This window comes from Equus quagga, chromosome 18, assembly GCF_021613505.1.
Source record: "Equus quagga isolate Etosha38 chromosome 18, UCLA_HA_Equagga_1.0, whole genome shotgun sequence".
NCBI classification, from domain to species: domain Eukaryota; kingdom Metazoa; phylum Chordata; class Mammalia; order Perissodactyla; family Equidae; genus Equus; species Equus quagga.
In genome coordinates this window covers 32,384,259-32,408,283 of record NC_060284.1, presented here as the reverse complement: position 1 = coordinate 32,408,283, position 24,025 = coordinate 32,384,259, and the positions used below count along the sequence as shown (strand labels likewise).

Here is a 24,025-nt window from a genome sequence, read left to right as displayed (position 1 = left end):
CCTTTGACAACAGTGGCTCATGAAAACAGTGATTCTTAATGGGAACTGGAAGACTTAGAATCTGGGGAAAGAGAAACCCCATGACAAATTTAAAACAATCCCAGATGATTCTGATACACAACTGCCACTCCCAACACTCTCCCTGCCCCCATGCTGGAAGAGTCACAAGGCAAAGCCATAAACTAATTTTCACAGACTCACAGTATCTTACGAGCCAACGTAAAGAACTGGCCAATTGTCCTTGATCTCAACATAACGTGTGTGGAACATAAAAAGGCAGTGTTAACCTTTTACAAGTGAACATAAAATAATTCCATTGTTTTACAATTTAAACACATTGAAAGGCCAAAAAACTTTATCAAGAACTTAAAACTGATACTCTGAACTCTCGAATATAACTGTGCCTACATGTTATTTAATCCTAAAGAAAAAAAAAAGAGAGTTTCACATATTCCTCTTTGGAGTATGCTTGTTCACTTTCTAACTTCAGTTCGCTCTCCCAGAAAAAAGCAGTGGTTTAAGTATGTTGCTTTACCTAACGCCTCAAGGTAACATTTAACTACTGCACAGGCTTCTTAGTAATTAATACAATGTTCTCATCTCAACTCGGGTCTTCTACCAGCAGCAACGTGAGAAACTGGAGTGACATGTAACTGCCTCGCAAGGAAGGTATTTTTCTTTTCCGAAAAGAAATTACAACCACCAGGGTACACGCACAAGTCTACCACTAAGCCGAATCAATTTCTCTCCAACTATACTGTAAATTAAGAGGGCCCTTTGGTCCTAAATTTCCCCGGGGAGGAGAAAAACGAAAGCGGCTGGCTACGCGTTGGGTGGTAGCAGCTGACTATCTGAAAAATCCTGCGCTCCCCAGCGTTTCTCCTGAAGAGGGGATCCCCTTGCACCTATTCCCACTGGGCTTGAAACTCACCTCGGGTGTCACCCAAGTCTCAAATCCACAACCAGCAACAACACTAAATCAAGAATAATTTCTCTAGACTCCGGAGATCTCTCTCCCAGAGTTCAGGGCTGGCTGCGCCCAAAAAAGAAGCTGCTAGGGGCGGGGGCACCTTCAGGCCACCGCCTCCCGGGTTTGGGCACTGTCCCGGGGGATGTCCCCGCCAGAGAAGAAAAGAGGAGAAAAAGGAAAAGAAAACCCGCAACTTTGCAGACTCCACGAAGCCACAGCCCTGCCCGACGGAAGGTCAAAGTGCAGAGGAGGGAGCGGCCGCCGTCCGAGACCGGCCGGGACGCAGCCCCGGGTGCCGCGAGCTGCCAGGCGGGATCGGGCGGCCAGGGGAGACCCCACCCACCTCCAGCGCGGATCCTCGGCCGGGGCAGGGCGAGCGCGCCGGGGCAACTGTCGCACAGCCCTGCCAACTCCCGGAGTTGACTTGGAACTTTCCCGGGACGCGCCTCCGCCCTCACCTTACTGAACACCTCCAGGTCGTCCTCGTCCTCGTCCAGATCCAGCACCTCGGCCTGCAGCAGGGCCGACGAGCAGCTGCTGCCCGGGACGGGGCCGCCGTCCCCCGGGCTCTCCCCGCCGGCGCCCCCCTCCGGGAGGCCCGAGGAGAGCGCCTGAGATGCCCGGCGCTCGCCGTCCATCCCGAGAGTGCGCGCCCGGCCGGCCGCCGCCGCCAGCCGGGCTCTCCCGAGCGTGCCCATTGGCTCCTGCGCATCCCGCGCCTCCCGGGCCGGCCCTGCTCCAGCCCCTCGCCAGCTGCGCAGACGCGGAACTGCCGGCGAGAGCGTGGGGCCCGGCTCATCCCCACCTGGCCCGGGGCCCGCTGGAGACGCAGCAGGGGGACGCTCGGCCTCCGGCTAGGGTGGGGAAAGGGACGCTGTCCCCTGGAGGAAAGCCGGGGAGTCAAAGGTAGGAGGAGGGCGTCCTTGCACTGACCTGGCTAGGGGGCTTTCGAGCGACGGTTTCTGCGGGGCGGGGATCTGGGCACAGCGACAGAGCAAACCATCAACTTCAGGGAATCCACAGCGGGGCTGGAAGGCAGCCGACCCAGCCCGCCTAGAGGAAAAGCCAATACTGTGTTTCCTGTATTTTAACGGTTGCCTTTCTTCTCGGTTGTAGTTTTCGAGTCCATCTTTTACTAAGGCTAATGCAAAAATAAAAACCATGAAAAGCTCCTCCGTTTTGTAATTGATTTTTGACCCCATGACCGGACTGTGGTCATTTCGCCGTCAAGCCAGGGACGTTGGATTTAAAAACTATTTTCAGTCAATTTCAAGTGTATCTTTACTCCTCAAAGTCTTCCTGAGGTTAATGAGCAAGAATGTTACTAAGAGCAGGACTGGACATTGCCACCAAGAAATAATCTTTAATTTTTGCAACGCCAATGCAAAGCTGTAATTATTTAGTTCATGGCTTACTGTTAAAAAAAAAACCTAAATTCCAAAAATAATGAAAAATTGAATGCAAATTGATATATTTTGGAACTATCTTCAGGTTTTATCATTTACTTCCCTCAGCCCCAGCTGTTTTCTTCCATCGGCGTTGGAAAGAATGCCTGAGAAGTTTGCACATAGCCCCGGAGGAGGCTAGTTCAGACTTGATTTCTAAAACCTCTCCTGGCGACGTGTTTAGCCCAATGTTTAAAATTTTTTAACTTAAAAAACATAAAAGATGTATGTAAGATATTTAGGGAAATAAAGAATTTCTCTATTCTGATTAGAGGACAAGGCCTTAATAGTATACTCCCTCTTAACCATTCAAATGTACCTCTCATTGGTTTCAGTTCATATACGCACGTCTTCAGTCGGGCTGGTCTCGCTGCCCTGTGAATATACTGTCTCCTTCCTATGCTTTATGCTTCCTGTACCCAAAATGCCAGCTCCTGCCCATACTTCAGGAAATAACTATAGTCCCATCTCTTTCAGAAAGACTTTTCAAATGGCATAGTCTCTTCACAATTTAGCACTTAATTTTATTCTCTCTTATAGATTGTATTTATTTCGTGTAAATGCCTTACATTCCTTGTAAACTATAACGTTTTAGGGTTAGGGATCCCATTATTTATTAATAAACTACAGCATCAGACGTACTCACTTAAAAAGGCTCTCTGCTAAGGTCTATAGGGAACACAAGTTATTAAAAGACTGTTTTTTTCTCCTCCAAGCTCATTTTGGCTAGTAAGGAACATTCAAAGTTTTCTAATTACAGTCTGAACCAGGAAATGCTTAAGAATATTATGACTCACAGAATTGCCAGAAAGCACAGACAATAGGTTCAGAAAATGGGCAGAACAAACCAAGACTACACACCTTGGATCACGCCAAAACCATGCCACAGAACTAATGGTGCAGACATTCCTGCCACAGTTGCTGACAGATGGATGCCGCGCCACCTCCACTGCTGCCATTGGCACTGATGCCACTGGACTCTAGGTGCTGTCACTAACATCATTACCGCAGCTGCCTCTGAGAACTGCCTCTGCTATTACTGCCACATAAACGCCCCACAGTCCTGTTTCTCAATGTTAATAGTTCTGGTTTCAAAACGCTGAAGGGTAGATCTGCGTGGCCCCCCTGGCGAAGTCCCACAGAGATTTTTAAGGCAAAGAATTTTCTAAACATAGAAAGGCCATATTGATGCTGGTCAGCCAAAAAAAGGAAATCCCTACTATAATTTACTGCTTTGGCTGCCCGACATTAATAGCACGTTTCTTGACATATTTTCTTTTTTTCCCCCATTCCTGCTGAATATAGTTTAGCTATGTCTCAAGCACCTGGGAATATAGTCCCCAGCTCCCCAGAGGAAGAAAACCCAAAGCTACTAATAATTGGTGCAGCTCCAAGTCTGGTATGTCTATTCCTCCTGCCATTCTGCTGCAATCCTATTGATATTTTGCAACTTATGGACTAAATTTTTGAATTTAATTACCAACATGCATTGCCTGTTTATTCAGTGGCATGAAAAATCCTCAGTTGCCATATAACAGTCTCAGCTTTCCATTAAATGGCATTATTGCTGGGTTCTTGAATGGAAGAGTTCTTATTTGGGTACTAAAGCTTCTAAACCAGCATGGTCCAAAACTTTAAGAACAGGTATAATATTAAGAGGAACCCTACCCTGTCCTGTCCCTTGGTTCCTGGACTCTTATTCTGATTATAGGAGAAATAGTACGATGCGTTAATTTTTGTTTCTGAGAAAATATATCTTGTCAAAAGCTTCCTTTCCAGGTGGACTCTCCTGAGACCATAACTGAGTCATCCGTAAAGCCAGCTGTTTCTGGTAATGGGATTCATGATAAGACAAGTCATACCATGGGTGTTACCCAATGACTTCTTTTTTTTTTTCCGAAGAAGATTAGCCCTGAGCTAAGATCTGCCACCAATTCTCCTCGTTTTGCTGAGGAAGACTGGCCCTGAGCTAACATCCATGCCCATCTTCCTCTATTTTACGTGGGACGCCTGCCACAGCATGGCTTTACATGCAGTGCATGGGTCCACACACGGGATCCGAACCGGCTAACCCCAGGCCCCTGAAGCAGAACATGCGAACTTAACTGCTTCACCATCAGGCCAGCCCCTGACTTTACTTCTTTTGCTGGAGGATAATTTAATTGGTTAGAAAAAAATGTTATGTGTGAAATCTGATGTGAAATGAACTAGTCAGTAAGTTCACGGATGATTGTGTTAGGAGAAACTTGCTGAGCAAGAAACGTAAACCCAATGTATCTTTTCCACTAAGAACAAATCATGGCAGCCTCCAGATTGTGTGGCAGGGAGAGGACCAAGAGTAGTTGCTGCTGTGGGAAGCTGAGCAGTTAGCCATGGAAGTAGCCAGTTCTCCTTTAGTGAGAGGGAAATCCGTTGAACTGATACATAGCATAAATCCTTACCAACACGGCCACTTGGTATGTAAGGCCATGGAACAAGCCCAGGAGTGCCTGGGAAAGCAGTAGGATTAGCATATACAGAACAAGAATTCTTGTCAAACTTACTGTTTGATCATAAAAATTCATGAAATGGGACTTTTTGGAAAGCACTACTATGGGCTACAAATATGCTTTTATTCTGGGACTATTGCAAGAGGCCCATCCTACATTTTCCCACACCTTGACCCGTAGATCCTACCTTGTCCTTCTAAGTCCCATCCCATCAAACCTTTAGCCCATATCCTTAAAATATAGAATCTTCATCCTCCCCCTCTCTTTTGAAGCATAGTGGACATTGATATGTACCATGGGGAGTATTTCTCTCTTCCACTGCCCTTTTCCATTAGCAGTACACTTCTACATGATTCCAGCATGTGATATAAAACCATCTGTAAACCAGATTTGAATTTTTTTTTTAGGAAGATTAGCCCTGAGCTAACATCCGCTGCCAATCCGCCTCTGTTTGCTGAGGAAGACTGGCCCTGAGCTAACATCCGTGCCCATCTTCCTCTACTTTATATGTGGGACACCTGCTACAGCATGACTTGATGAGCAGTGCATAGGTCCGCACCCGGGATCCAAACTGGCAGATCTCAGGCCACCAAAGCAGAGTGTGCAAACTTGATCACTACACCACCTGGCTGGCCCCCGAGATTTGAATGTTTAACCCCCTAGTTAGCTATTCAGATGGAACTCTCTATGAGATTGTAAGAATATGCCTATTGGGAGCAAGAGCCAAATGTTCGTGCAGTGAATGCTTTTAGGACCATTTTCATATATACCATTTCCACACAAGCATGGTTTGCTGAAGGCTTATCCAATTTTAAGATTTTTTTGATACTAGAGCACCTGTTTTATGGTGAGCTGCTCAGGTCACATGCTCAGGTATTCAGTCTTTGCCAAAACCCCACAGCAAGCCAAGGGCTGCTTTCTTAAATGAAGAAAAGAGAGTATGTGTTACTTTACAACTTTAGTGTTTTTGATTCTCTTTCAGAACTTATCACAGGTCCCAATAAGAGAACATCCTTATTTCCACAGGTTCATCAATAATAGTAATAGTAATAGCTAATTGGTACCTACTTTGAGTCAGACGCTGTTATAAGTATATTTTGTATGTTCATGCACTTAAATCTCACTAACACCTTATGATATAGGTGCTACTGTACCATGCCCATTTTATAAATGAGGAAATTGACGAACAGAGAGGTTTGGTAGCTTCCCCAATGTGAGTAGTAAGTTGTAAGTAATTTACTGCTCACTGAAAGGAAGTGTTGTATATATTGCCTTAAAAAATAGAAAAGAAGATTTATAAGGATATTTGGAGATTCTCGGTTCTTGGAATTTAGCAGAATATACAATCCTCCCACTAAAAATCCTGACAAACTATAACAAGAATCTTTTAAATGCATGGCTGAGCTTACAAGGAAGTAACTGACTACCAGGGACAGGAAACAAAATAACCTTAAGTGAGAGGATGAGACTAAACATTTGAGCTGATACTCTGCCTGCCCCAGGGTGGAGTGGTAGGATTGGCCTCAGTAATCTAAAAGTTTGAATTTGAATTGTCATGAAAGAAGAAGTGAAAATTTGTAAAATATTCACTCAACAGCAAAACTCTTCTGCATCAGCCTGGTCTCCAAGTGGGAAAAATAACTCCCCCTCAAAATCCCGACCATTGTTCAGGAAGTCACAATTCAAAAAATTGCAGGTGTTTCTGGGTTAGTGATATACACCTGGGGTCTTTGGCTCAAGCAAACACAAAATCTCTCTCTTTGACTCACTTCTGACAGAGTCTCTAGAGCTAAAGCCCTACTGCCAATGAGATCACAATCCAAATTAAAAACATTCAAGGAAACAATCTATGATATGCTAGAATCATTGTACAAAACTGTTAAAAGGGTTAGATCCTCAAAGAACTTTAAACAATACACCAAAAAATATTATTTAATAAATAAAAATAACTACAAGATACTACAGAAAAGAGTTAAAAATCCAGAAGTGAAAAATACAGACATTGTGATGATGGTTAATTTTTTGCCTCTTACGTTCAAGTTGTCTCTTGTTGCCTGCTCTGTAATAATGGCACTGGGCCTTATCAATATGTCTCCTTTACCACCTGGCATATGTTAAGCCTCGTCCATAGAGGGCCTAGATGGACACTGGTGGAGGAAGGGTTGTCTCTTCCTGTTTCCAGTGTGCTTTCTTACCAGTGTCTTGCAAAAAGCTCTTTTTCCTCCTTTGTTCAGCCCCTGCATAATTTCAGCATAAAATTCCTGCAGGGCACAGCTTTTTACAGTGTTTGACTTGCTATCAAACTCATGCAGCTGTGGTGGCATAGTCTAGAGATCCAAATATTGTGGGCCTGCCCCCAGCCCAGATTGCTGCACCCCATACCCTCTCCTCAGTCCCAGGCATGGACATACACCAGGGGCACTGGAGGTTAGCCATCCCTTGACCTTTGTCCTATACAGCCAGCCCAGAGCTGATCCAGTCTGAGCTGGGCAAGGAAGATTCCTGAAGAGGGGGACCTCTCAAGCTCCTGGTTCCAACAGCATCCAGCAGCTTCTCCTGGCACCTAACAAGTTCTGAGGCTCAGCAGCTTCCAGAGGGTAGATCTCCAGCAAGTCCCACCGATGAGATACTTCATTGACATCTCTACCATTCAGAAAGCCAAGGTGGTACTCTTTCCAAAGACATCTTGGTATCAGCCCTAGCAAGGTGGACTTCTCCCTCGCTACTTATCTCAGCCCCACAGGTAGTGATCACATCTTGTGTCTGCTGTTCCTATATTCTTTAAAATTCTTTTTAACTCTCACTAGCCAATTCCTCCTCATTCCAATCCCCTGTTAATAAAGCTTTCTATTAAACTTTCCCTGTTCAAATGACTATTCAGTCCTATGTCCTGACTGGACCTTGAACAATACAGAATTGGTCCCAGGAATGGTCCCAGAAAAGGCCTGCAGGAATAGCATTCTGGGAATCTCCTTACAACCAGTGGACTGAGGGAGACAAATCTTGAGCCTGGTCTATAGATGGGTCATCATGATATGCTAGTACTACCTGAAAGTAAGCAGCTGCAGCACTATAGCCACACTCAAGGGTAAACCTGAAGGCCAGTGGTGAAGGAAAATCCTCCTAGTGGTCAGAACTTCAAGTATGGCACTTGGTCATCCACTATGTCTGGAGTGAGAAATGTCCAGAAATACAGGTCTCTATTAATAAATGGGTAATAGCAAATGGTTTGGTTGGATGGTCAAGAGCTTAGAAGGAACAATATGAAAAAGGAGCTTAGGGAAGAAGTGTGTGGATGGACTTTTCAGAATGTGCACAGACTATGAAGATATCAGTGAATAAGAAATATGCACCAAAGGACAACTACTGTGGAAGAGGTTCTTAGTGATCAAGTGGACAAAATTATACACCCTCTGGATTATAACACCCTGGGAAAAGTCATCCTTTCTCCCTAGCCATCACATTCCTTGCTTAATGGAGCTGTGAACTAAGTGGGTATGGTGGCAGAGATGGAATCTGTATATGGGCTCAATAACCTAGGCATCCCTTTACCAAAGCTGACCTGCATATCTAATCTGCCAACAGCACAAACCAACACTGAATCCTTAATATGGCACCATTCTTGGAATATGGGAGGACAAGCCGGCCATCTGGTGATAGGTTGATTACATGGGATATATGCCTTCATGGAGTGTAAAGATTCATCTTCACTGAAACAGACACATTCTGAATATGAAGTTACCTTCCCTGCCATTAATGTTTCTGCCAACACCACCAATCATGAATTTACGGAGTGTCTTATTCACCATCATGACATTCCATACAGCATTCCATCTGATCAAAGAACTCATTTCACAGCAAAGGAAGTCATCATGGGCTCATGCATATGGAATCAACTGTTCTTACCATATACCCCATAACCTGCAAGTGGCTGGCTTAACTGAAAGATAGACTGGCTTGCTGAAAACTCAGTTATGGTGCCATTTATGAAACAGCATCTGGAAATAAGGAGGTTCTTAAAGGATACAATATATACTTTGCATCAGAGTCTATTATATGATGGTGACTCCATAGGTAGAAAACATGGGCCCAGAAATCAAGAAGTGGAAATGGGAGTGACTCCTATCACTGTTACGCCTAATAACCCACTTGCAGAATTTTGCTTTCCATTCCATCTCTTCTAACCCAAAAGTGAATTATGTCTCTTGCTCGCAACTCATTGACCTGAACTGGTCAAATGGCTCCACCAAACCTCAAGGGATCATAAAGTACAATTATATCATGTTTTCAGTAGGCAGAGGGTCAAAAATAATTGATGAATAGCACAAATGACAATCACAACCTATACGTGGTTAGCTCTAGGTGATTAACATGAGGCAAAGACAAGCTGATGGAGAGGCCCCCCAAGCCTGTGATTACTACCCAATTATTCTGAAAGTGTAGTTCTTTAAATGGAATTCCTCACTGGCTTAAACAACTCAGGTAAATATTTTAAATTATTAGCTTCAATTTTCTCATCTACAAAGTGTGGGTAATTAATAATATGTATTTCAAAGGCTATGAGTATCAAAGAAACTAACAAAGAAACTAACATGAAATAATTTATGAACTAAAGATATATACAAATCTTAGTTGTTTTATTACTATCAATATTATTAATTTAAGTAACAACATATGATTGCCATATTTTCCTCATAGCTTCATTTAGATTCCCAAGCACTAATATTTGGGTTAGTTAATGTTATGTAGCATAATGCTTTGCAGGTTTGACTAGAATATATGGGGTTTTTTTTTTTTTTAAGATTTCCCTTACTATTAAAAGGCACAGGCAATTTCAAGTCCTCTGTCATTTATTGTGACAAATGAATCAATAAATGTGTCAGAATAATATGGCAACATGATTTTAAGCATCTTTAACTTAGCAAAACCCAGGAATATGGACTTTGCGTGTAATTCCATGACCAATGATGGCCTGCTTTTCTGTTAAATGAAATGCAATGATCCCACTATCAAAGACAGGAAGCTAGGAAAGATCTTCATTGAATACAACAGGCAAATTTATTATCTAAGATAACTAGAAATACAAAGGTAGGGTGAACTCCAGGCATTGTAAGATAATTGTTCAATAAATGTTACTTAATTAATTGGATGAATGAACTAATGTAAAAACAGCTTATTATTTGCCAAACCTGTTTTTAAAATGTTGATGCTTTTAACTGCAAACAAATGTTCAGTTTCTTAGATCGACCATACTCCTTTTCTATGGACAGACCCACTGGACAGATCATTGCTATCATGGGATTTCATTTAAGTCGTGCCCACTGTAATGGGAATTTATCTCCAGTTGATTTTAATTCTAGATCAGAAGTTCGTTTGAAGATATTTGCTTTAAGGAAACTTTAGAAAAAATTTTCCAACAAGTCATATGTATTTGGTTATGGCACATAGAGGAACCATGTCTTGAAAGTCAGATTCTAATGGTTATTTTCTTTCTCTTTTAAAAAATTAATAGCTTTATTGATATATAATTCACATACCACACAATTGACCCATTTAAAGTGTACAAGTCAATGGTTTTTATATATTCACAGAGTTGTGCAACCATCACCAAAACCAATTATAGAACATTTCTGTCACCCCCAAAAAGAAGCCTCTATACCCATTAGCAGTCCTACCATTTAGCCCTCAGCCCCCCAGCTCATGGCAACTAGTAATCTATTCTTTGTTTCTATAGATTTGCCTCCTCCACACATTTCCTCTAAGCGAAATTATTCAGTAGTATTAAATCTTCTATCCATGAACATGGAATGTCTTTCCATTTATTTCAGTTTTCTTTAATTTTTTTTTAAGATTGGCACCTGAGCTAACAACTGTTGCCAATCTTTTTTTTTTTTTTTTTGAGGAAGATTAGCCCTGAGCTAACTACTGCCAGTCCTCCTCCTTTTGCTGAGGAAGGCTGGCCCTGAGCTAACATCCGTGCCCATCTTCCTCTACTTTACACATAGTATGCCTACCACAGCATGGCGTGCCAAACAGTGCCATGTCCACACCCGGGATCCGAACCAGCGAACCCCAGGCCACTGAGAAGCGGAATGTGTGAACTTAACCGCTGCGCCACCGGGCCGGCCCCCAATCTTTTTTTTTTTATTCTTCTCCCCAAAGCTCCTCAGCATATAGTTGTACATTCCAGTTTGAGTGCCTCTGGTTGTGCAAGTTTTCGTTAATTTTTTTAACAACGTTTAACAGTTTTTAGCATATAAGTTTTACATTTCTTTTGTTAAATTTACTCATATATATTTTATTCTTTGTTATACAACCATAAAGGGAACTGCATTCTTAATTTTATTTACAAGTTTTTCATTGCTAATGAAATTATGAATTATGATTGATATTTTTATTTTGATCTTGGACCTTGTAACCTTGATTAACTTATAGGTCTTTTTTTTAGTGGATTATTTAGGATTTTCAATATACAAGATCAAGAGATAGTTTGATCTTCAAATAGACATAGTGTCACATCTTTCTTTCCAACATAGTTGCCTTTTTTCATTTCCTGGCTGTATTAGTCAGCGTTCTCCAGAAAAACAGAACCAATATATAAAATGATATTTATAAACAGAACCAATAGTAAAAATATATATAAAGTGAGAAATTGACTCATGCTTTTATGGAGACTGACAAGTCCCAAGGTCTACAGTCAGCAAGCTGGAGTCCCAGGAGAGCCAATTCTGTAGTTGTAGTCTGAAGACCAACAGGCTCAAGACCCAGGAAGAGCCGACGTATCAGTTCAAGTCCAAAAGCAGGAAAAAAACCAATGTACCAGCTCGAAGGTAGTCAGGCAGGAGTTCCCTCTTACTCAGTCCTTTGGTTCTATGCAGGCCTTGAACTGATTGAGTGAGGCCCGCTTACATCAGGGAGGGTAATCCGCTTTATTCAGTCTAGTGATTTGGATGTCACTCTCATCTAGAAACATCCTCACAGACACACCTAGAATAATGTTTAACCAAACATCTGGATACGCTGTGGCCCAGTCAGGTCGACACATAAAATTAACCATTGCAAGTCTGCTCCTTGTCAACGTGGCATCCATTTACATCTCCTTAAATCATACTTCATGTCCAAATAAAGAAAATAACGAGGTTATAATTCCACCTAGCATGATACAACAATCCTGCCTACAACTGAAAACGCCCCTCCCCCAGAAGAGGAGGTAGTCCTTGAGTGATGTTTACTCTTCTCCTTGATATCCCGTAACCTAAATACCATGGTGTAAAATTAATAATACTTGAATACTATGATATAAAGTCAGCACCTCTTTTGTTACATGATAAGAGAATAAGAGAGGAAAGAAATGGCAAACATCTTTGTTTCTTTAATATGTATGTTATACATGCACACGCATACACATCCATATACAGACATATTCATAACAAAATAAGAAATGAGAAGGAAATATTCATGACAGAGTCCTCATTTCAGTAACTGGTCACATGGTCACAGCCGATATTTGTAACTACCTCCTTCTACTGCTTCTTTCTACCATTCTGTATTCCCCTTGTCATCAGTAAGCATCCTGGCTGGTCATGCTTCTTTACCTGGTGGAGCAACCCAAACCTTCATTCTCGAAAGATTTGGGCCATGAGTAGTCCTGCCTAGTTTGAATTGTTGTAGTTTTCTCTTGATCTTAATCACAGGGCATGACAATGCTAAGAGACGCCCTAAGGGATCATCTGTATTCCAGATATACCCTCCCTTACCTCCATTGTAGAGTAGTCCAATTTCTCCTTGGTAGTTAGGATCAGTCAGCCCAGCCTGCACAGTAACTCCCTCCTTTGCCTGTTGATTCAGAGGCATGCATGAAGAGCTCAGAGTGATCAGGCGGCAGTCTTTACTTCCAGTCCAGTGGAACCATTGTTGTGTCTACTGGACACAATGGTGGAAGCATTCCTCCCTTTGGAATTAAGAGCTCTAGGCCAACAGAGCATAAAGTCATGGGAACAGGAAGCAAAATTTTTGCTAGTGGTTACTGGGAATACCACTCCCATTTCCAGCCCTTGATTCTTGGACCCACACATCCTGATGGTAGGAGAAACAGCACCATATATTAGACACTGGTTTAGAGCACATACAGCCTTCTAGAGAACTTTGCCCCAGTCTTGCAAGGTATTGTCACCTAGCTGGCACTGAGTTTTCAAAAGGCATTCCGCTGTTCTATCAAGTTAGCTGTTTCAAGATGGTAGGGAATATGATAAGACCACTGAATTCCGTGAACATGGGCCTGATGCCACACTTCATTTGTTGTGAAATGAGTTCCTTGATCAGAAGCAATGCTATGTGGAATACTATGACTGTGGATAAGGCATTCTCTAAGTCCGTGGGTGGTAGTTTTGGCAGGAGCACAGATTGCAGGGAAGGTAAATCTGCATCCAGAATAAGTGTCTATTCCAGTAAGAGCAAAATGCTCCTCTTTCATGATAGAAGGGGTGCAATGTAATCAACTTGCCACCAGGTTGCTGGCTAATCACCCTGGAGAATAGTGCCATATCTGGATGCAGTGTTGGTCTCTGCTGCTGGCAGATTGAGCACTCAGCAGTGGCCAGAACCAGGTTGACCTTGGTGAGTGGAAGCTCACATTGCTGATCCCATGCATAACTTCCATCACTGCCACCGTGGATGGCCACTTTGTTCATGAGCCCATGGACAATGACAGTGGTGGCTGAGAAAAGCACCTGACTGGTATTCAGAGAACTGGTCATCCTATCCACTTGATTGCTGAAATCCTCTGCTAAGGTTGTCCTATGGTGAGCATTTATATGGGACACAAATATCTTCACCTTTTTTGCCCATTCAGAGAGGTCTCTCCATGTATCTCTTCCCTAAATTTCCTTGTCACCTATTTCCCAACCAAATTCCTTCCAGGTCACTAACCATTTAGCTAAACCAGTGACCAGAGTCCATGAATTGGTATATAATCACATCTCTGGTCATTTCTCCTTCCAAGCAAAGTGAGCAACCAAGTGCACTGCTTGAAATTCTGCCCACTGGGAGGATGTCCCTCTTACTTAGTCTTTTTGTTCTATTGAAGCCTTCAACTGATTAGACGAGGCCCACCCACACTGGTGAAGGCAATTTACTCAATCTACCAATTTGAGTGTTAGTCTCATCCAGAAAGAGCCTGACAGACACACACAGACTAATGTTTGATCAAATATCTTGGTGCCCCATGGCCCAGGCAAGTTGACAAATAAAATTAACCATCATATTTGCCTAATTGCCCTGTCTAGAAACTCCAGTAGCATTGACTAGAAGTGAGAGAAAAGACATCTTTGCCTTATTTCTGATTTTGGAGAGAAGGAATTCAATTTTTCACCATTAGGTTTGATGTTAGCTGAGTGGTCCTCATAGATGTCCTTTATCGGATTGAGACAATCCCCCTTTATTCCTCGTTTGTCATGAATAGGGTTTTGGGTTTTCTCATGTGCTTTTTCCTGTGGATTGAGAGGATCATGGGGTTTTTGTCTACATGGGGTAGAGCTTCCGCCCTATGACTGAGCCACGTGAGGACTATCAGAACTCCAATATTCTTGGCCTACATGCCTAGGGTAGAGCCTCCACCCTATGTGTGGGGGCTGGATGGAGGAAAGGGCCCCCACGTATTGATTGCACTGCCTGGGATTTAACATCTGCAACATGGGGAAAGGGAGCAGGGAATAGAAATGCTGGGGACCTGTCCCTCACAGGGAGATACTATAGCCCTTGACTGTGCTGGGGGAGAGGACTCCTTGTCTTCTTACGTACACTCACCTAGAGTGGAGTTGCCATCGCCTTGAGTTGGGAGGGAGAGAAGAGAAGGAGCAGATGTGGCTCCAGTGCAACAGGCCCTCGCTGTTCTTACAGAGATTTAGTGAACGTTTCTCCATTTGCACATGCCCTTAGATCAATTTCCAGAGACTTTAAATGTTGGCTGTTTTTCAAATTTGTACCATTTCTGGTTGTTTCGCTGGGGAGCAGATCTGTGGAGCCCTTCATGCAGCCATTCTGGAAGTTGTCTCTAATGCTTACTTTCGATGAATAACAAAAAGTCTAGAAAATTGCTCAGAGCAAGAGTGATTTTCACCCCTTTTCTTTATGATGCAGAGTTTGGAAGATGCAATTTTTGTAATATGACATGATCCCAGGGATAACTTATTTCTTTGATTTTTCTTAATTAAAATTGCATTTTTGTTTCAGAAAGGTACTTGCCAAGCAGTTTCCTTAGTTTCAGAACTTAGTATCAACACTTTGGCCTGAAGAAATATCTTAATTGATCTACAGTAGATACAGTTTAAGAAAATTTAAGTGTTCTTGTTTAGAAAAATCAACTCTTTCAAATTCCTACTGGGTTATAAATAATGATGATGAGAAATAATACATAAAAAAAGAGATAAGTGTATTAAAACTCCAACATTTAGTGTCTTCAGGAAAAATAGAAAACTTGATGTGAATTATTAATATACTTTGAGAACAGAGGCAACAGTGTTGAATGTTAAGTATTAAACACCAATTTTAACCTTGACCTTATCTCTTTGAAAAAATTGCAGTTATTTTTATGAGACTGAACATTGCTCCAAACATGTTATGTAAAAGTTTGATCCTATAAGGCAGCACTTTTTGTTTTGTTTTGTTTTTTAAAAAGATGACAAGAATGTTATACATAGAAGTCTCAGATAAAAGTATTTTTCTCCCTTTTGAATGGCTGTATCAAAAGAATGATTTAGTAGTGACAATACTTGTGAATCTGCTGACCATACGCTCTCTGAAGGTAAAGAGCTTGGCATACCACCTTTTGCAGGAGTCTAAAGAGTATTTATTAGCTGTATGAGCTTGTATGTCAAACTCCGTTGAGGCATTTGCCATTTGGGTACAGCATACTCTTCCCATTCTTGGTAATGCCCTCTACTTATTTGTCTATTGCTCCCCTTAATATATAACAATTTTGGTGTCAGGTCCACAGTGCTTCTTTACACGCAAAATCCTACAGTCATCCTGAGTGAATCTTTTCATCATAATGACCTCTAAGTTCCTCATCTTCTTCAACTCTAAAGCTTTTCTTGACTATTTCAATTCAGTCACTCTTTTCTACTGTCATAAAAAATACACATAAAAATATTTTAAGCATATAAAAATGCTCAAACACAAGGATAAAGAATATAGGTAAAATTTGCAATAAATTCCAATTTGTCATCTGTATGATTTTCCAAGATCTTAACGTTAACTTTTTCAAATTTTGTTGCTTGTAAAATTTGATAAACTTGGTAGAATTTGATAAAACTTCTTTGGAGAGCAATTTGGTAATATTTGTCAAATAAAAATTGTACATCCCCATTATGGGCTGAATTGTACCCCTCCAAAATCCACACATGGAAGCCCTAACCCGCAATTAACTGTATTTGGAGATAGGGTCTATCAAGATGTAATAAAGGTTAAATGGGGTCACCAGCGTGGAGCCCTAATCCCACAAGACTGGTGTCTTTAGAATAAGAGGAAGAGACCCCAGAGCATTCTGTCTCCACATGTGCACAGAGGAAGGGCCAGGTTAGGATACAAAGAGAAGCCGGCTGTTTACAAGTCAGGAAGAGATGTCTCACAAGAAACCAACCCTGACAGCACCAGAATCTCGGACTTCTGGCCTCCAGAACTGTGAAAAAATAAATTTTTGTCGTTTAAGTGACTTGTCTGTGGTATTTTGTTACGGCAACCTGAGATGACTAAACACAATACCTTTTGACCCAGAAATTCCAGTTATAGATCTTTTCTCTAGATAAAAACATGGAGACACATATGAGGATGCTCATTACAGCAGTTTTGTAATTGCCAAGAATTGGAAATAATTCAAAATGCCCTTCTTCTGTGTTGGATGTTGTGAATCAGGTCACTCAAATTTCCTCTTACCTCCTATACTTTGAAGTCAGCTAAAGACTTCATTTTCCAGACATTGCTGCAGTTAGGGCTCTGGCTACAAATTGGGTCAATTACTTAGATGCCTTCATGTGGAATTTAGAAGTGAGATGGATACCTTCTTCCTGCTTTCACTTGGTAATTTCTAAAGATAAACTAGGTGGTGGAAATGTGCAAGGATTTTGCTGTTGCTATTGTTGCTTGATTGACTGTTCCTGCAGCAGAAGCATTGCAGGATCCATTTCCCAGCTTCCTGGGTGTTGAGAGGAAGTTATGGTGGAAGCAATAGAAGCAGTGTTGGCATCTCAATGTTGGTACAGCTTCAGCCATGGTCTCAAAGGTAGTAGCTACCTTAGTTGGACAATTCCCTATTGTTTTGGAAGGAATGCTGAAGTCTCACTAAGAACCCCCTCTTTTTAGCTTTTCCAATGATTTTGTAAGCCCCAGTTCCCCATATGTTATCTCTAGCTGCTTCATATACACACAGCTGGTTGTGTCCTGTACTGAAATTTAATAATGCACCTCCAATAAGGAAATGACTAAATTAAGTATGATATATTCTTATAATGAAATGATCTATGTTAATTAAAGGAATAAATAGGAGCTCCATGTATCAACAAAGTCAGATATCATGGTTAAATGAAACATTATTAAATGAAAAAAAACAAGAAGCAGAATGATATGTAGAAACAGCAAATATATAGCCATATATCTATATAAGTGCACACAAACCAATAATAGATATTCTCTATGCGTGTGTTTGTACCTGAAATAGACATCAAACTATTATCAAGGTTTACCTTTGTAGAGAGGGAGAGAAGATGTGAGTAGCCAAAAGCAACTTTAGATTTTACTCAAATGCATCAAAGAACTTTGGCTTTTCCTCTAAAGTTTAGAGGAGAATGTGTTCATGTTTCTGTGCTTTATAAAGAACTAATTTTTATAAAGCTCCTCTGCCACCAAAAGCCCTAATTCAAGCACAGTGTTTCCTGAGCACGATCTTCTGTTATTCTAGTTTATTCTTTCAACGATTCCCTCTATGACCATTCTTGTGTCTCACTGGGCCCTCAGGTTATCGCTCCCTTTACTTCTCTCTAATACTTCACCATTCAGCTCAGATTTCCTGGTCCTTCATTTCAGTCATTCTAATACTGAAGCCTCTTGTTCCTCTTTTCTTCTTTTGCATGTGCCTCTAATGCCCTCCACTTGAATGATTACAACCATTAATTGTCTCAATATTCACACCTGAGGAGCTGAGTGCTCCTGGGAGAGAGTTACTAAACATGACTAATTGTTCTTTGTATAACTCCGTAATCACCCACCTCAACTGCGTCCTCACTGAGGGTCAGCTCTCCTACTATGTTTCTTTGTTCAACTCTCATTCTAACTCCCTGCAATGACTATTTCAAAAGTCAGATATAACGCAAAAGTTCAGAGAAGACGCTGAACCTTGTTTGCATAGCCTCCCTCCTTACTCTCAGCAGCTGACTTTATTTCCGATTTTAGTGAGAAAATAGAAGCTTCCAGTTGTCAAACATGCAGACCCACTCACTTGTGCCTACGTCAGTCCTCCTTCCCTCTGTAGTCCCTCTGTGTCCCACTTCTGAAGACCTGGAAGTTCTCGATTCTAGATATGACATCTGGAAATGTTGAGCTCATTATAGGACTGCAGGAGGATTTATCCTGAAAACAATCAACACTATGAAGTGAGCAGACAGACATGGAAATATACTTGGATCCTCAATAATAGTATTAAGTATTTTATCAGGCAAATTTGGAAGTGTCTTTATCAGAGATTCCATGGTTTTGCGTGCAGATTGAAACAATAAATGTCTTTATTCTTTAAGATATTTGATTCATCCTTTTTTTCTTGTTTTCTACATCCCAAAGCCCTCTACATTGTGAAAAAATGCTAAGTTCAAGGAGACGTGAACATGGCTACATGGGGATTCCACTCCCAGTATACTCTCCTTGATGGGCAGTCCTTTGGGAACCCCGTTTATTGTGGAAAGTGAGATGGGTGCTCCTGGTAGACCCCCATATTATACAGGACATGGGCTTTTTTGTCTATTCCTATGAGGCTGCAGGGCTAACATTCTACTTTTCTGGAGTGCCAAATGCCTTCAAGACAAAAGCACCCTTCATATGTTTTGTATGCTTAATGTAGTATTTTTTTTTTCTGATAGGTTGATCTGAAATATCATTACTGGAAACAGATGCTACCATAGCTTTTAAAATTTATCAGCTTTACTGAGGTATAATTTACGTTCAATGATTTTAATCAAATTTAAATTACAATTTGATGAGTTTTGACAACTATATTACCACAACCAAAATTGTGTAGCCACATTTAAAATTATGATATAGAATATTACCATTAGTCAAAATCATTTTTTAATAGCCATTGGTCATATGTAAAACTTGAATTCACAAATTTGACTTAAAATCATAGTATATTCTTCAGATGCACATGTTCTTTAAGTTTATTATATGTGTGAATAATTTTAAGCAAACATTTTTGCTTTTTACCCACTTCTCTTCTATGTACTTTAAAAATTGTAGTAATTTTGTGATTATTTAAGTGAGAGAATGAATAGGGCTTGTGTATGGTGGAGCATATTGAATCCACTGATAAAGCTGAGTCCTTTAAATGAAAGAGTGAGCAGGTGATTGTGTTAACTGGAAGAGAAGCTGCATGTTAGGAGAAGAAGAAGACTAACATTATTGAGAGCTCCTATGATAGACAGCTACATATATTATCCCATTTTGTACTCACAAATAACCTACAAGATAGATAGTTTTTAATCATTATACTGATTGATAAATAGAGGCTCACAGGGGAGAGGTAAATTCCTCCAAGTCACAGGGTTAGTAATTGGTAAGACTGAAATGTGAATCCAGCTTTAATTGCAAAATGTTTTCCTTCTACTATTGGAAATAAAAAAGACAGTAAGTTCTTCAAAGATAGAAACTCTGCCCAAGTCACTGTTAGGTGTTTGTATGTGTGCATGTGTGTATGTACCTATGTATATTTATATGTTTGCATTCATTCATTCCGTATGTGTTCAGTATATACCATGAGCCATACAATACACTTGGTTTGGGATATACAATGGTGAACAAAACAGATAGGAACCCTGTACTTGAGGAGCTTGCAGTCTAGACAGCGTTGCAGAAAAGTATACAGACAATGACAATATAGTGTGATCAGGATTGTGTAGAGTTGGTAGAGGGTACTCAAGGAACACGTGGGGGCACCCAACCCAGATATGTTGGTTCCGTCTTGGAAGAAGTAGCATCTAAACTGAAACTTATAGAGAAAATGGAGAGTATTTACAGAAGGTACGTGATGAGCAGAGGTGAGGTGTGAGTTCTAGGAAGAGGAAATTGAATGTGTGAAGGCATAGAAATAAAGAGCAGCCTTCTCCAGAAATTTGTGGGGGAGGAGATGATGAGAGAAGAGGCTAGAAAGGCAAGTTAGTCAAGTCAGGGTTATGACAACAGATACCACTCCCATGAATGTGTGTTTGGATACACTGGGTCTGTTAAATTGTGTTTGGGTGCATATTATATATGGCATAGTGTCTAGAGTAGCTTTAACAAGTAAAGAGTTATTATTAATAATATTTTTAGACAATATTAAGTCCAGAGAGGCATTCCAAATCTTAGGTAGCTGGTCAAGGTCAGATGATTCTTCTGGCTACCTGCTTGGTCATCCTTAGCATGTAGGTTCTGTTTTCATGGTTTTGTTTTGGCATCTTTAGCTCTATGTATTGAGTCTGCATTCTGGTTAGGAAGAAGTGGGAAAGCTAAAGGGTAAAATGTGAATGTCATCGGTCTGTCTTTTCTTTTTAAAATCAAGAAAAGATATAATGTTTTTGGAATCGACTTCCATCTCATTAGCTAGACCTGTGTCACAAGCCCCTCCCTAGTTGCAAAGGAGTATGGCAATTTGAGATTTTTGATTATGAAAAATCTGGATTGCTTGGTAAGATATTGAATAAACAGCTAGTAGTGTTCACCGTATTCACCACATGAACTCTTGAGTAAACAATGGTTGAAACTTCTTCGGAGAACCCTGCATAAATGTTAGTTTTAGGAAAACATGGGAAAGATGGTACCCAAAGTAGGGATAGAGTAGACCTTCCTCATGATTACTCCTTGGTATTTGGGGTCACTCTTTGGCATAGACTATGGGGTATCATAGCAAACTCACCCCACGATAAGTTGTATTACTGGATGGTAAGGAATAATCACCCATAACAAGCAATTTAACCAAAAAGATGGATTCCGTACTCCACTCAAGTTCCAAATTCCTGGTAAAGAGTGTCGGATACATCATGTGCCACATTTTGAAGGTAGTGAAGGGGACCTAAAACAGCAACTAGGGTAACGAGCGATGGGAATGGGGGCAACTCATTCATTAATCCAATAAGCATTTACTGAATGGATGGTAGGATCGTGGCTGGTAGGTAGGATCATGGGACAGGACCAGACTGTTCTCTACAGTTATTCTCTCCTTTGGTTGTATTCCTTGACCATCACAATGTTTTGTTTGCTTACTTTGCTTTAAAAAATGTTTGGTTCATTTCCTTAGTATTTGGGATTTATGTTGCAGTTTTATCCCACCTTCTTATCCCACAAGCCCCCATCTCAATTTCCTTCATGAAAGGTCCTATTTGCTTGGATGCTGTGGACTCTGCTCCTGATCTTCCCTTTAGCTCTCTGGGTGCCCCTTTGTACTCACTGTAAGGCTCTTCTTCCTCAGCCTGTTCTTAAATGTCAGTGCTACTCAGAGTGTTATCTCTTACCCTTTTCCCTCTTTACACACTCTTCCTAGGTCACGTTATCTACTCAAAGTGCTTCGATTGCTTCTATATGCCAGAAAATGTTCAACCTATACTTTCAGACTTCTTTCTTTTAAGCTTCAGATTAATAAATCTATATGCCTGTAGGACACTGTTGATTTGAAACCTCGGGAGCTTCCCAGGTGAAATCCGAAACTGGCCCCTGTACACAGAGGGCAAGGACAGACCGAAGAAAGAGGCAAAACACTCCAGAATGACAGGTGGCAGGTTTAATAAGCAAGGGAACTTACACATGAGGCTTATTGTAGGCAAAATGAGTAATTCTCCACACCCACCCTCCTGAATGTTAAAAGTTTATATAGAGGCCTTTCTAAAAACAAATTTATTTTATTGAGGTCATGTTGGTTTATAACATTATGTAAATTGTACGTAATTATATTCTAGCTTCCGTATAGGCTGCATTGTGTTCACCACCGAAAGTCTAACTTCCATCCATCACCATAGATATGTGCCCCTTTATCCCTTTCATCCTCCCCCCACCACCTTCCCTTCTGGTAATCACCAGTCTGTTCTCTGTATCTACGTGTTTGTTTGTTTATCTTCTTCATATGAGTGGAATCATACAGCAATTGTCTTTTTCCATCTGACTTATTTTACTTAGCACAGTACACTCAAGGTCCATCAATGTTGTCGCAAAAAGCACAATTTCATCTTTTTTGTGGTTGAGTAGTATTCTTTTGCATACACACACACACACACACACACACACACACACACACACATATATATATATATATATATAAGTGGATAAAGAAGATGTGGTATACACATATCCAGTGCTCCACTGATGGGCACTTAGGTTGCTTCCAAGTCTTGGCTATTGTGAATATTGCTGCAATAAACATAGGGGTGAATGTATCTTTTCAAATTAGTATTTTCATGTTCTTTGGATAGATACCCAGAAGTGGAATTGCTGATCATATGGTATTTCTATTTTAAATTTTTTGAGAAATCTCCTTATGTTTTCCATAGTGGCTGCACAGTTTGCATATATAGAGACTTTAACTGAGTTCAATTGCATATACTGTCCCAATGGTCTCAACAACACATTGCTCCCTCAAGGCTGCATCCTTGAAAACAGCTCCCGCTGTAGAAACGATGGACAGAACATACATTCGCAAAATGAGGAAGGAGCCTCTGGTTGCCCAGGTCCAGATCTTGGGTCAACCAGTGGTCATGTCCTCTTAATGACCTCCTCCAACACACCTCCCCTTTCAGAATCCTCAAACAACATCTCTAAAGTTGAATTCAGAGATACTTGCAGATTGCTGGTCAAAGCATTCTCTCTATTGCAAATGTCCCCCTCTCTTTATTGCAATAGTCCCTTCCTTCCTCCTTGCAATAATCCTTTTGAATAAAATCTCCCCTTACTAAAACCAGATTTGTTTTTTATTTGACAGTTAATGGTGCTGTGCTTCAAATGGAGTGCTGACTGCCTCTCAGGCCCCGCTGTCTTCACCCAGGTATTCATGCTGGCTTCTCAGACCTCTGTGTGTTTCCTGGTTGGAGAAATCAGCATCTATGGTGGTAAATCACAACTCCTAATCTAATCCAGTGCTGAAGACATTTGCCTGTTGTAGTAAGGTAGTAAAGAGTTACTTTTATTCTTTCTGGCAAAGAGGGATTTTTTTGCCCCTTTTGTAGGACCTCTTCTGTTTCTCCTAGGATTCGCTAACATGAGATTGCACATGGGAATTTCCTCAGCTTCCAGAACCCTGGAGATTGTATATGGGGGTTCCCTCAACTCTTTGACCTTGGCTTAACTATCTGTTAATCCCATGAATAACTCTCATTCTGTAAGGTGCCTTCTGTCATCTTACTCTCTGTTGACAACATGTGATTACGTGCTTTGCCATTATGGCACTGACTCAGTTTAATATCTTCAGAAATACCAAATATTATGAAGGGCAATTTAGAACTTCATTTGCTCTTTGGGGAACTTGGGAACTCCTCAAGTTGACTATCTAAGATCTCTCCCTTCCCATCATTCTAGTTTCTCATTTCTCCTTTTTACCACCTTAGACCTTGAATATTCCTAATATTCCCAGAAATTAATGAAAGTGAACTTATTCTGACAAAATTTTATTTCACCAGTAACTATGTTTTATATGTAGTATGTCAGCTTGAAGATAGTTTCCAAGGTAGTTTGGTAACTTTAAACCCTAGATTTGTGCTAAATTAATTTTGCAAGTTAGGTAGGTTGTGTTCCTGTTAAGGAAAAAGAAGAGTAATTTTACCTTAAAGTAAAATGACTGGTTGTTCCAGAATGAGAAATAAGAAAGCGTAGGACAAAATCTAAATGGATATGGAAAAATG

At 40.9% G+C, this 24,025-nt stretch overlaps 1 protein-coding gene and 1 long non-coding RNA gene across 2 annotated transcripts in view; one reads left to right on the top strand and one right to left on the bottom strand.

The window, feature by feature from the left end:
- SNX7 (sorting nexin 7) overlaps positions 1-1,675 on the bottom strand; it is a 96,166-nt gene extending 94,491 nt beyond the window's left edge. Inside the window, exon 1 of the mRNA XM_046645802.1 lies at positions 1,429-1,675. Coding sequence (XP_046501758.1) covers positions 1,429-1,668 — 240 coding nt within the window. The 5' untranslated portion in view covers positions 1,669-1,675. The remainder of the gene's footprint in view (positions 1-1,428) is intronic.
- Positions 1,676-1,738: 63 nt separating this feature from the next.
- LOC124230061 (uncharacterized) overlaps positions 1,739-24,025 on the top strand; it is a 38,400-nt gene continuing 16,113 nt past the window's right edge. Inside the window, exons 1-2 of the long non-coding RNA XR_006886064.1 lie at positions 1,739-1,876; positions 23,110-23,172. This is a non-coding gene — a long non-coding RNA (uncharacterized LOC124230061). The remainder of the gene's footprint in view (positions 1,877-23,109; positions 23,173-24,025) is intronic.